Below are 14,277 nucleotides of genomic sequence, written 5' to 3'. Positions count from 1 at the left end.
TAAGTTGGTAAAGATTAGTGACATTTTATGTGTTTTTTTTTATATACAATTTTTTCTTTCCCTTTTAGTTTGAGGGGTTTGGTGAGGTTGGTGAAAGTGATAAAATCATATATTATATGTTTCTGTATTCAAAATTATGTTCACAAAGTAAAGCATAAATGGATTGAGAGTCAAATGAAAGTGAAGTATATATATTTTGAGTTTACTTACAAGTGAAACTTAAATAATCTGTTTGACCACGAAAGTTATTCGTTGATAAAAATAATTTCTTTTTATTTTTAAATTGATATCAGATTATAATATATTCTGAATCATAATTTTAAAAAAGTGTTTCAAACCTTTTTTGCCAACGTAACTTCATATTCATAAATTTCGAGTAAAACACTATTTGGAATTTATAATTTCGAATGAAGTGAAAAATATTTGAAATTTATAATTTATCTTTTATGTGGTGGTTGAGAAAAGAGACAATTTGACGGATAGGTTGAGTGTGGGACATTATAATTAGTTGGTTGGTAAAAATACGTGGTTTATATTATATTCAAAGCAAGTGGAATATGACACATCAATTTAATGATTTTAATATATATATATATATATACATATAATAAAATGTCAATTTTTGGTCATCTAACAAATGTTGGTTACATTAAATTAGGGTGTATTTGGCATGAAAGAAAAATATTTATGTAAGATAAATGGTAAATTTTTTAGTGGTTGGTAAGTTTATAGAAAATATTATTCAGAAGCAATTATATTTATTTTAGATAAATATTATGAGAGAGCGCAATGTTACAGTGTTGGGTTGGATGGCGGATTAGAAGAAATGATTAATAACGGAGTCAGATGATAGTTGTGGGTGTATATATAACCACAACTATTTTTACTTAGCTACAAAGTGTAATTTTTGACACCCCTCGAATGCGTGTAAAATTAATATCACTTAATGTAATTTATTTGTTCTATTTCAACTAAAAATGTCATTTTTCTGATTCTTAAGAAACATGTTTATAAAAAAAAAAATCTTTTCAAAAGTATACATAAGAAAATTAAAAAAAAAAAATTATAAAAATATTTTCCTCCACACCAAACACGGCCTAAAAGGTACAACAACAATACAAAAAAAAAAGTTAGATAAGTGGAAGATAATTTTGTAGAAATGGAAAAATTACAATTATTTAAAACGTAACACAATAATTTACCGTTGATGGCTCGACGAATCATAAATACATCATGCACTTAATTATAAGATAAAATTTAATACATCGAGTTGTCTTTTCATAAGATCTATATTAATCACTCGATCAAATAGTTCTATCAAAGTTGCTCTTTTGAACTCTTGATAATTTGACCAAATTCTCTCTTATCATATTACGGTGATCGATCACTCTGACATGCAAATAAATCAACAAGCCAATGAAGCAGTTCTATCAATGCTAATCCTCCGAACTCTTGACGATTTATTAACATGACTTCTTTTTTTCACACTCCCAATAATTTCGACTTCTTTAGTCATTTTACCGTACGATTTCGCGAAATTCATTTCCAATTTTGCCCCTACTTGTTCTTTCACTCCATTACCTTGCATGATCACCCTAGTCAACCCTGAATATTTCAACGATTCCGCGATACGTAACGGACTGACACCTTTATTTGTCCTTGAATCAATGTCTGCACCTTTTTTAACTAGTAATTCAGCTACATCAACATGTCCAGATTCAACAGCACAATGTAATGCACTATATCCATCTTCATCTTTTGCATTTATATCAATTCCATTTTCTATTAATGTTTTTACAACTTCTATCCATCCTTTGAAACTAGCCCGGTGCAACGCGGTCCAACCATGTTGGTCACGTCCGTTGATGATGGCTCCGTTTTCGAGGAGACGTTGGATGGTTCTTACCTCTCCTTTTCGAGCCGCTACACATAAGGTATCACCTATAAAGACGAATTCAAGATTTAGAATCAGTTTGTAAAACTCGTCATATAGGTTACTTTTAGTCCTATAGTGGAGGAGAACATAAGTGAAGTTGACTTGCAAAATAAGATTACATTTAACTTATTATAATGGATCGAACTTATATACATCGATCGGACAGTATAAAGAATTTCTACACTATCAGCAGATAATCTATCTTATTTTTCAAGTTATTAAGGGATTTTTTTAATGGAGAATTACATGTGATTATTTTTCAGGTGATCTAATAGTGTAGAACTTTTCTACACTAGACTGTATAGAAATTCTTTTGAAGCGAGGATCTATTAGAAACAACCATCCGACCCCATAAAAAGTAGGGTAAAGTTTTTGTATATCTTATCCAGGTTGGAGCTAGCCCGGGGGTCCGAACCCCCTTCGGCGGAAAATATTACTATATATATGGTTAAAATTAATTTTTTATGTATATGTAGTAGATTGAACCCCTTGCAGTTAGTACGTATGTCTAGTTCTTCAGATTTTGAACCCCCTTATTATAAATCCTAGCTCCACCCCACTGATCTTATCCTCCGCGGACCACACTTATGAAATCATACTAGATATATTATGTTTTAGAGTTAACAAATTTACCAATATATAACGAGTGAGATTAGTAACCTTGAAAAAATTGAGGCAAGTACCATGTTACAATATGTTAAAATACATATAATAGTAAGCCTATATAGAGGATAGATGTAGTTAAGGGGTTACAAGTTCACCCAACTCAATAATTTTGGTTCAAAATCTGTATCATACTGTATATATGCTAAAAAGTTTACTAAAGAAACACACATAATATAGTAGAATTTTAAACTCGAACTCAAAATATTCAAATACTAAATCCGTACCTAAACGTAGAGCATCGAAAAGCTTGTTATGTCCATGTTCAGCAGCAACATCATAAGCAGTTTTCCCATATTTGTTACGTATATTTTTCTCAGCACCTTTTTGAATTAATACGCGTACCATATGTTCATCACCTAATCCAGCAGCAATATGCAAAGGTGTATCACAATTCCCCTGGTTTCGCGCATCAGCTCTCGCGCCATTAGCCAATAAAACACGAACACAATCTCGTCTACCTTCCTCCACCGCGATATGCAAGGCCGTGTTACCGTCTTTCGTTAGTGCATTCACATTAGCACCATTGAATAAGAGTAGTTTTAGTACTTCCAAATGGCCATTTCCAGCAGCAAGATGTATTGGGCCTGAAGCAGAGTACTCTGTTCTTTCAGTTTTAGCCTTTTTTGCTAATAAAAGCTCAACAATTAAAGACTCTCCTAATGCTGCTGCTGCTTCTAATGGGCTTGAACATGATCTACTATGGGCCTCAATGTTAGGCCCAAATTCAAGTAACAATTGGACTAAATCAGCCCTACTTTGTGAAATGGCCAAATGTAATAATGTTTTACCTTCATAGTCAACTGAGTCAACAGGTTTGCAATTATAGTCACTTTTTTCTAAAACTTCTCTAATTTCATCCATATAGCCTTTTTTAACAAGATAGCACAAAACAGGTGAACCAATAAACATTACTTTTATAGCACTATCAATGAAAACTTGTTTTTTCTTTGTAGTGAACCAATCAATTGGGACCATATCTAATAAAGTGGGAGAAGTGGCCTTATTGTTAATAGCTGCTCCTGGGGCCACAACACTATGCAAAAGGAAGGAGTCATCAGAGTGAGGGAATGTGTTTGGTAGAGTTGTGTTTGGAGGGAGATGGTAAATTATCTCCAAAGTGATTGTTGTTAGAGGAGAGATGATTCCCGATTGAGGACGGATCGTGTAACGTGTCTTGTTTACTGGCTGCAGACGAAACGCAACTGGCATGGTGTACATGACGTTACGTAGGGTTAACTCACCTGAACACTTCTGACCTGGTTCAAGTCGTATTGTAACCACGTTAGATGGCTCCAGAGTTAATAACCTATCCATCTTCGATGAGATGACTTTACAAACACGTGGTTCTATAAAATTAGACAAGATTAGAAATGATCACGTTCGAGACGAACATAGGTTTCCTTGTTCCATCATGGAATTTGGAGATTGAAAAAAAAAAGGAATTTGATGGATTAGTGTAGAGTGAAGTAAATATTATAAGAGGAAGAATAATTAAAGTGGCCGGCTATAAATTAAAGATATAATGCCATTTGTTGGTGTTAAGTACAATGATAGACTTGTTCTTTTTGGTGTCTGACTTTGTAAATTTTAATAATTGGAAATAGTTGTATAGTTTATTTTTTAAAAAAAAAAGAAAACTAGAAGTTTACCCAAATATTTCTTTTTTTTAAATCAAATAACTATACGCAATATTTTTAGTAGAATTTCATAAGTGGAATATTGAAAAAATATGGTGTATATATGCAGAGTCGTAGACTTTACTTCTACCTCAAATAGAAAAATCGTTTCCGCAAAAATTTCAAAAGAAAATAAAGAGGGATCAAAAGTTTAATTTATTATTTATTTTTTGTAGAAGTCGTTTTCTTTTTGGCATAGATCAAAGCATTTTGTAGCACAAGGTAAACAACATATTTATTAGTTTATTGAATTATTTTATATTTTAAATGGCATTATTTCATGAATAATTATGCTAGTTTTGTACTTTTGGGAGTAGATTAAAAATTTATTTTATTTCTGTGATTTTATACAAGGAAAAGAATTACATAAAGTAGTAAAAAAAATGAAGAGTTTTAAGGTTCAAATGTATCTTGTATGTTTTTGCCTCTTGCACTACTTTAAAAAAATGAAAATTCTGAATTCTTTGAAAATTAGTTTGTCACAATTATTTTCGATAGATTCTTTTATGATATCTTATTGAGAAGCCAATTTTTTTGGGAAACTTTCACATATAGCTACTTAAAAAAAATTAATTACTCTCTATAGCTATAGTTTGATAATTACAATTGTAGCTACATGTTATTTGGAGGAGAGAGGCAAACGAGACTGGGAGAGAGAGGAGAGAGACGAGAGAGAGGGGGAAAAGAGTGGGAGAAATGTGCATTGTATATGTATATTGGTTAGATAATTGTATATTATACATATGTAATTGTATATATGGCAAGAGAGATTGGGAGAGGGAGAAGAGAGGCGAGCGAGACTGGAAGAGAGAGGAGAGAGGCGAGCGAGCGAGGACGTAGAGTGGGAGAGAGGTGAAATGTATATGTATATAATTGTATATAACTATATATTATACATATACATCTGTATAAATGGCAAGCGAGATTGGGAGAGGGAGGAGAGAGGCGAGCGATATTGAGAGAGGGAGGAGAGAGGCGAGCGAGAGAGGGCAGAGACTGGGAGAGAGGTGAATTGTATATGTATATAGGCTAAAAAAATTGCATATTATACATATTTATTTGTATATCCTGGCGAATTATACATATACAAACATGACTAGTTATACAAACTCGATGTCAGCCCACGTAATTAATGTATAATGTTAGTCGCGAGTGGTAATTATATCAAACTATAGCTATGATGAGTAATTAAATAGTATAAATTTGCTTATCCGCGTAATTTTTCCATTTTTTTATAAGATATTTATACAAATAATCAGATTTTTATTATTTGCTTTTTTTTAGCCGCTATACATAAATTATTGACTCATTATACACAACCATACACATTTTATTCATGAATTATACTTATACTATGCATTTATATAGTATTTTTAATCAGTTGGATCATCGACTATATAGGTTAATTTTCCTCTTTTTTTTCTTTCTAAGAACATCTTTGAAAATTCGTGTTTTAAATAGCGTTGCTTAGCTTTAAATTAAAAAAAAAAAGTTTTAGCGAAAACAAACAATTTAATAATTGTAAATAATTTGTTCAAGATTGAACGAGGTATTTTATATTTTTCATATTCGACAAAGGAAAAGATTAAGAAATAGAACAAAGTAAATATATTTAGTTTATACTTTATTCTTTCTAGGATTCTTTCATTGGAAAAGCTAAATCCGCATAGAACAAAGCAAATAATATAATCTTGAACAACTCATGAAAATTATACTTTTGTCTAAAATTATTTAGTTCCTTAAAAAATATTAATTAAAGAGTATTTTACTATAATCGTAATTTTAGCATTTTTATTTATATCTTAAGATATAATATCAATAAAAATAAAGGGATAGATTTTTAGACGCCTTAACAAGATGCTTGAATTCCTCGATATCGTACATATCTTCTTCGACCTTGCTATTATCCTTCATATCAAATACAGATAATTTGAGACGAAGAGATTACTAAGAATATGTGTTCTAAGATTTGCTTGTGTCTTTTAGTGTTATTATTGGACCATCTTAACTAAGCTAATTTAGTATATATTTCTTGTAGCTAATACCCATGTCATGACATTTATTGAAACAAATTTTTTTTTTTTTGAAGAAAATTCATTGTTGGATCCAATGCTTAGAGGCCCCTCTTCTAATTATCTTATCTATTTCATTTTATCAATCATTTTAACTTCAAGAAAAAATTAAACTAAAATAATTGTCACTATAAAATTTGTAACTAAAGATTGATATTTATTTTCAATCATATGTATCTTTAATATTAAAAAGTAAGTAGTTCTTATACTACTCAATTTTAGAAAATATTTAATAAACATGGATAATTTAGTAATTATATGTTGTATTTTATTTTAATAGATTTACAAAAAAAATTAAAACGACAGTTAAAATTAAATTGAAATGAGTAACTAGTATTGCTTGATGAATTCTCTTTTAATTTGAAAATAGATACTATTAAATTCTTGACATGCCATTTTAGTCTCTCAACGTAAATGCCGGCTAAAGTTTTGAAATTTACCATTATTAAGAAAATAATTTAATCGTGTTACTAATTATAAGGGTTATTTTAGTAAACAATATTTTGAAGGCAACTTTCATATATAGGTAACAAAAAATTTATATTTGTATAGTATAGCAAACATATAATTGTATAATTCGTTATACATATACAACTATATAATTGGCTGGCCTAAATTGTATAATTCGCTAGTCTCGCTATACATATACAATTGTATGATTCGCTGGCCTAAATTGTATAATTCGTTGGTTTCGCTATACGTATACAATTGTATGATTCGCTGGCCTAAATTGTATAATTCGCTGAGCTATTTTGCTGCAATTGTATAATTCGCTGACCTATTTTACTGCAATTGTATAATGCGCAATTGTATAATTCGCTGGCCTATTTCGCTGCAATATATGTATAAAATTTGCTTTGCATACAATTGAATCGAAGTAAAATATTTGTAATTGTATAATTATAAGTGTATATGAAGAAGATATATGTGTTTCTCTCGCTTTATACAAAAACAGAAACACAATTTATACACTTCTGTTGTATAAAGCGAGAGAAAATTGTATTTCACTGCAGTTGTATAATTCGCAATTGTATAATTCACTGGCCTTTTTCGCTGCAATATTTGTATAAAATTTGCATTTGTATACAATTGAATCGAAGTAAAATATTTGTAAATTGTATAATTAAGTTTATAGCACGAAGATATATGTTTTTGCATGTGTATATACAATTTTCTCTCGCTTTATACAAAACAGAAATACAATTTATACACTTCTGTTGTATAAAGCGGGAGTGACGAGCAATGGAAGAGTGGCTAGCGAGAATGGGAGAGTGGCGAGCGAGAGTTTTGGGAGAGAGGCGACTAGCAAACTTTGACAAACGTTTGCTATGGGGCACAGTTAAATCAAACAGTAGCTATTCCATTTATTTTAGATTATAATTTGTTATTATATACAATTATCCCTATTTTGAATAGGAGGAAGTGCTTATATATTTTTAATTTTTTATTCAAGTTCAATTGATCTAGATTCATATATTATAAAATTTATTTCTGAAGATCATTGTATTTCGATTGAAAAAATTTCAAATATTTCATAACAACTCGGTAATCGGTGTAAGTACTACTCAAACAAATAATCTACGTACGTATTGACACCATTTGGCAAAGACATATAAAACCAAAAGTATAATTATGTGAACTAGCACAAATTATGTTATATCAAAAGAGTAGGTTAGTGGTAAGAACTCTCTACTCCTTCCTTCGAGTCTCTCTGCTATAGAGTCGTCCTTGTTAGAAAGTATTTTATTTATAATGTAAAACTTTTCGACGTAAATTTAAATTTAATCAGACTTTGATATGAGTATCGAATATCGGATTAAAAAAAAAGTAGGTCATTCACGCATGTTAGAAGTGTGAAAACAAATTGGATTATTTTTAATAAAAGTTGCTTTCCATGACACGATAATTCATATTTACCAAACGATTAGTCATAAGATTTTTATTATCTTTTGTTAAAAGTTTACATACTAAAATTATTCTAAAACATGCACCAAACATTTGGTAAAAGTCTTTTTCAAGCTTAATGTTTTTTTAACAATGACACAACACTTGTAAAATTGACATTTGAATTGATTCTTCACCAAATTCACTACTAAAGTTAAAATTAATTACAGAATTAATTAAAGTTGATCTAAAAGATGCATCATAATGAACCAATAATCAGTCAAAAATATTTATTTAATATTGTTATTTTTTTAATTAAATAATTTGGTTAGAATTAGTCTTGATAGAATTAGAGAAATGGTATAAATACCAATTCCAACTTAAAGAAAAAAAATAGATTTTTTTTTTAAAAAAAACATTTATATGAAACAATCAACTATCAAATATATAAGAGAATATTCCGTCGATTTATTTTGTCCGATTATAAATAACTTATTTAAGCCTATTTTAAAAAAATTTATGCAAAATAATGTTTGATCTCCTTAAGTAAATTACTAGACAGTTGGCTTAACGTTTTTTATAACTTAATAAAATTTTAGATAATTATCTAATGTTTTTTTATAAGAACTTTAATTTTCTGAAAAAGAAGATATAAATGTAGTGAAATTTTTTTTATATAGTATATAATATAGTAATATTTTTAAATTATAACAATAGATCTAGACTTTTAAGTTGTAACATTAATAATATCAGGTTGTAATATATTATTAGAAAAAGAGGTTGTTTTTAATAATTAGAAACATTAGTTTTTTTAAAAATAAAATAATAATAGAAATAAAAGAAAACGATTTTGTTAAAGGAAAAAAAAATAGAAATATAAGTGTTAATTAAATTTGAATTGGTTGGAGATAATTATGAATTAGCATGAATTAAGGGATTTTAAACTAATTAAGAATATTGTGTTTCTTTAACCCACTCTAATTCTAATTTGTTAAAAATAATTAAAAATTTAGGATTTTATCCATTTTTCTTTCACGTTTTGATTTATTAATATGAATAACGACGTATCCATTTTTCTATGTTTAAGGTGATAAGTTTTTTTTGTATTAACAATACATTTTGTTCACTTCGTTCATAATACGTATTAATATATTTTGTTCATTTCGTAAGAAAATAGAGTAATATATGAAAATTTTGAGTATAAATACAAATTTATATTTTATACATTTACACTCAAACTATTCATACATTACGCCATTTTCTCACGAAATGAACAAAATGTATTAATACGTATTATGAACTAAATGAACAAAATGTACTTGTTTATACAAAAAAAAAATTCATCTTAAATATGGTGACGATTTACAAAAACAAAATCACAAAATCATAGTGATTTACATCTTCATTATTATTATTTTTCATTCACTTAAATTAAAATACAAACACTAAACAATACATACTAATTTGAAGTATCTCATCTTCCTCCATATTTAATTAATATTGATACGTAGTTACTCATCATAACGAATCACGATTCTTACACTAAACAATACATACTAACCTGAAGAATCTCATCTTACTCCATATTTAATTAATATTGACACGTAGTTACTCATCATAACAAAATCAAGATTCTTCAAACCGATTTATATTTTAATCAGACGCCACTGTGAAGAAATTTGGAAGAACTGTGAAGAGAGAGAGAAACATGAAAGAAAAATTAACAAAATTTGAGAGTGGCGAGCGAGAATGGAGAGTGGCGAGCGAGATTTCTGGGAGAGAGACGCTGGCAAATTTTAGCTAACGTTTGCTATGGAGTACAATTAAATCAAACCCTAGCTATGCCATTTATTTTAGGTTATTAGTTTGTTATTATATACAATTTTCCCTATAAAAATTTCACTTGAAAAAAGTTATTTGTTATGAGGAACAAAAATTAAAGACCAGCAAAAAGAATTGGGCCAAAAGTGCAAATGACCCAACTCATGCAGGTCAAATGAAGATGGGCCCAGCTAGTCATGTTCTGTAGTCCAACAAACTGTAAGTTGGCCCATAGTTGCTCTAAGGCCCATCATTGAAAAGCCCATTTAAGTTTGGCCCATAAAATTCTAACTCGAAGACCTAGTGTTTGAAAAAATATTTTGTTGAAAAAATTAGAAAAATAAAAAAATCTTTTATTTATCTTTCTTGTATATGCATGAGATTTTCCTATCTTAAAATTTTATATTTTTCGCAAACAAAATATCATAGTACGTATTATTCACTTTGGTCTAATAGTCAGGAGCGAATTCAGGTGTACGGATGGGGTGTTACGGTATTCAGTGTTTTTAGAAAAAACGTCGTATATACATATATATATATATATATGTATAATAATTAAATATATATTATTTTTGCCACCTAGTGACTATACAACGAAAGAAAAAGAACCACCTCGTCAACCCGGGTTTAATCCTCTGCAACAATACTTAATTTTTTTTTTGCTTGCTCCTTTTTTTTCTTTTTCTTTTCTTTTTCTCCATTCATTCTTATTTATTTACTATTTTGTATTGATTTAAATTGATCACTTTTCATAATTAATTTTTATTTTTTTTACTTTCTCTTGCACTAATTATTAATCTATTGATTTGAGTATAACGTATTTATTTTGTTTTATCAATCAGTGAGTACTGAATTATGAGCGTCAAAATAAATATTATTAAGAATATATTTAAATAATAGTTTTTAGAAAAAACATAAGTTTCAAAAGTGTTTTTTATTTTAAATTTAAAGGTTCTTCGATCTTCACCGACGTTTTTGCTAAGTGAGATGAATAGGCTGAAACTACAATTTTTATTATTTTTCAATATATATCTTCAATAACACATAATATATATCTTCAACAACACACAAACTCCACGTTTCTTATATATTATGAGTATCACATAGAGACACACACTCGATCTCAACGCATTAGACACTATTGCATGCTTTTTACAAACAAATTTTGAAGATTTATTTTTTAGATTACGTTATATCAAGCTCGAAACTTGTTCACAACAGAAACTTCCAGCAAATTAATTAGTGTATAATTAAATGCTCTTCATTGCATAATTAATGAAAATAAAGGAGTCTTTAATTGGACAACTTTTTAAATTAAGAAAATAAAACCTCAGCACGTTTGTCACTATGGTGTAGTGAAGGTAGTCTCTCTCTTATCCGCTCTCGAGCTAGAAATTCGTATACAGATTCGATGATATACATATATAATATTTATATTAAATTTAAATATTATTATTGTTATCATTTAATATATAATCATTTTGATATCTAAAATTATAAAATTAAAATTCTTATGAATTGTACTACCCTAATTGTTAGACACGTGTCCTAAGAATTTTTATATTGAGTTGTAAAGTGTTTAAATGTTTTGTAGGGTAGCCATTACATTACATGTTGACCAAATTATTGCCTTATTTAATTTCATTGCGGTAAAAATATTATATAACAAAAGGTGTATTTGTTAACATCACATGCATGGCAATTTTGCCAGCAGATCAATCATATTCTTTTGGGAAGACATATAATGCTAAATAAAGTAATTTATGTTTCATTATAAAAAAAGAAATAAAATAATTTCACCTAGGTAAATTATATGTATATGTGTTGATGAAAAGTGATAAATATTTTATAAATTATATTAGATGGTAACGTGTTAAATATCATCGAAGAACGATATGATAAAATGAATGAGATTTCTTCACTTTACTTAGTCAAGAGGTTTTGAGCTCAACCCCATAGAATGGAGAAATTCATGGTATGCAATTATAGCTACGTACAAAGAATATAATTTAGGGTTTGGAAGTCTGATGACGATTTCTAATCATGTATATAGAGCCCGTTTTAATTGAGAGTACTTTATTCTCAGAGTGAGACTTCTCGATGCGGTTCTAAATGGTCATACTTTGAAGCGGATATTAAATATCAAAGGAAAACTAAAAAATGTATCAGAATATAACTAATTTAGAACAATTAATAATAAAATACCCTTTGTAGCAACATTTTATTTTTCAGTTCGATCAATTCGATAATTTCACAATCTGAATTTAATAATTTAAAAACTCACGTTGAATAAGTTCAATAAAAGGAAAATGACTCTTAATTTACAATGTCAACTGATATTTATATTGACGATGCATATAAAAAAAAAACCTCCAACGTTGCATGCATTATTAATTTGACATGTTAAAAAAGTCTCTAAAGGTCACGATTATACCCTTAGAGAAAGGGCATAAATAATATAGAAAATCACATGTTTCCCTCTTTCATTTTTGTTAATTTTGGTGAAAAGAAATTAAAAGTTACATCAAATTAAAATAAAAGCATTTTATTACCCTAAAAAGATAAACAAGAATTTCGTGACACTTTCTTTTCCCATTTCATATTATTGATTCTTTCTATCAACCATTATTCTCTTTTTTTTTTCTTTTTTTTTTTAAAAAACTATTTTTTCCCCTTTTTGTATATAAATTCTTCCTTAATTAATTGAATTTCTAATAATATTTTAAAAAAGAAAAAAAGAAAGGGCCTATACCAATACTATATTATGTGTTGTTTTCTCTATCTAGATATTAGTCAAAATTAGAGGAATAATAATTCTAGTGTTCACACACACACATAAAAAAAAAAGTAGTAAATAAATTAATGTAGCCTAGTGCCCTATATGTTCATTTAAACTTAATTAAAAGGTGAAATTATATAGTATTTCTTTTGTTTTAATAAATCGTGATTTATAAAATAAAGAAATAGTTATTTTTTAAATATTTCTAAGGTAAATGTTAAGATGAAATCTCTACAATTTTTTACCAAGTTATAAGCTTGAATATCTAGTCTGTTACCTTCTATTATCGATATCTTTATTATTAGATATTTATAAGAATGATTATCAATTTTTTTTTGCTCAAAGTTTAAAATTAGTTATCCCTTCTTTCATCATGTGGATTGTATTTTTAAGATTATTGAGTTGAGTTTCCTTGAATACATATAACTTTTGACGTGAATTTTCTATTTTACTTGTATAAATTTTATTTTTAAAAAATCATGATATTGCGTGAAGAGTTTCATAGATAAAAGTATTCAAAGAGACTGAATCTTTTTTTACACGTTTAAGTTATAACGCGTCTGTACGTCTATCTTAAAAGAATTAAAAGAGATTGATTTCTTATACTATTAACTTATTTTTTTTGTTTATTTTCTTAAAATACTTATATATTGTGTTATTAATTCTTTTAATTCATGTTTTAGAGTGTTATTAATTCTTTTAATTCATGTTTAGAGCTTGAAATTGAGTACCTCAATTATGGGGCTATAGTATTAATAACTCTATAATTTTATGAGTTTTGACTACTAGTCCCATCTCTCATAATTGATTCATTAACTTATTTAATGCTATTTATTACTCTATAATTAGTCTACATCCTCATCGTCGGTCATTATTAACATTATGTTAACATCGGTGATAAATATTTTGCGTTTATACTGGTTAAATATTATAACGATAATTTAAGTTATATACACTAATAAAACTTAAACATGTTACTTATTATAGTAATAGCTTAATATGATACTCCCTTCTTCCGGTATTGTTTGTCATAGTTTCTATTTTTAGAGTCAAATTATAAAAACTTTTGACTAACATTTTAAGATGTATTTTTTCATCATATTAATATGCAAAAAATTACAATGTATAGTACTTTTCATATAGTTTTAGAATATCTATTTTTTGTTTAAAATATCGAGTTAATGTGATCTAATTTGATTTTGAAAATTAATCAAATTGCTTTTCAAAAAGCGCAATATGACAAACAATATCGAACGGAGAAAGTATTAGTAATTGATGTCAGTGCATAAAACTTAACCGGATCAATTTATAATTATAACAGTAAGGTATATTTTTTAATAGTTTTAGTGACAAATGGTTAATTATATTTAAATATATGATTGATTTTAAATGGTCCTACATATATCTACTTTTTTTAAAAATCCTACCATACTCCATTATTGC

General features: G+C 27.9%; 1 protein-coding gene across 1 annotated transcript; it reads right to left on the bottom strand.

Moving 5' to 3' along the window:
* Positions 1-1,395: 1,395 nt before the first annotated feature.
* Positions 1,396-3,916, bottom strand: LOC107001621 (ankyrin-1-like). Its single transcript, XM_015199594.2, has 2 exons — positions 2,827-3,916; positions 1,396-1,941 (listed from the first exon to the last, which is right to left on the bottom strand). The coding sequence occupies exons 1-2, from the start codon at positions 3,914-3,916 to the stop codon at positions 1,406-1,408; spliced, it is 1,626 nt and encodes a 541-aa protein (XP_015055080.1). The 3' UTR covers positions 1,396-1,405.
* Between the last annotated feature and the right edge of the window lie 10,361 nt (positions 3,917-14,277).

The sequence above is a fragment of the Solanum pennellii genome, chromosome 10, assembly GCF_001406875.1.
Source record: "Solanum pennellii chromosome 10, SPENNV200".
Classification (NCBI taxonomy): Eukaryota; Viridiplantae; Streptophyta; class Magnoliopsida; order Solanales; family Solanaceae; genus Solanum; species Solanum pennellii.
This window is presented reverse-complemented; position numbering and strand designations above follow the sequence as displayed.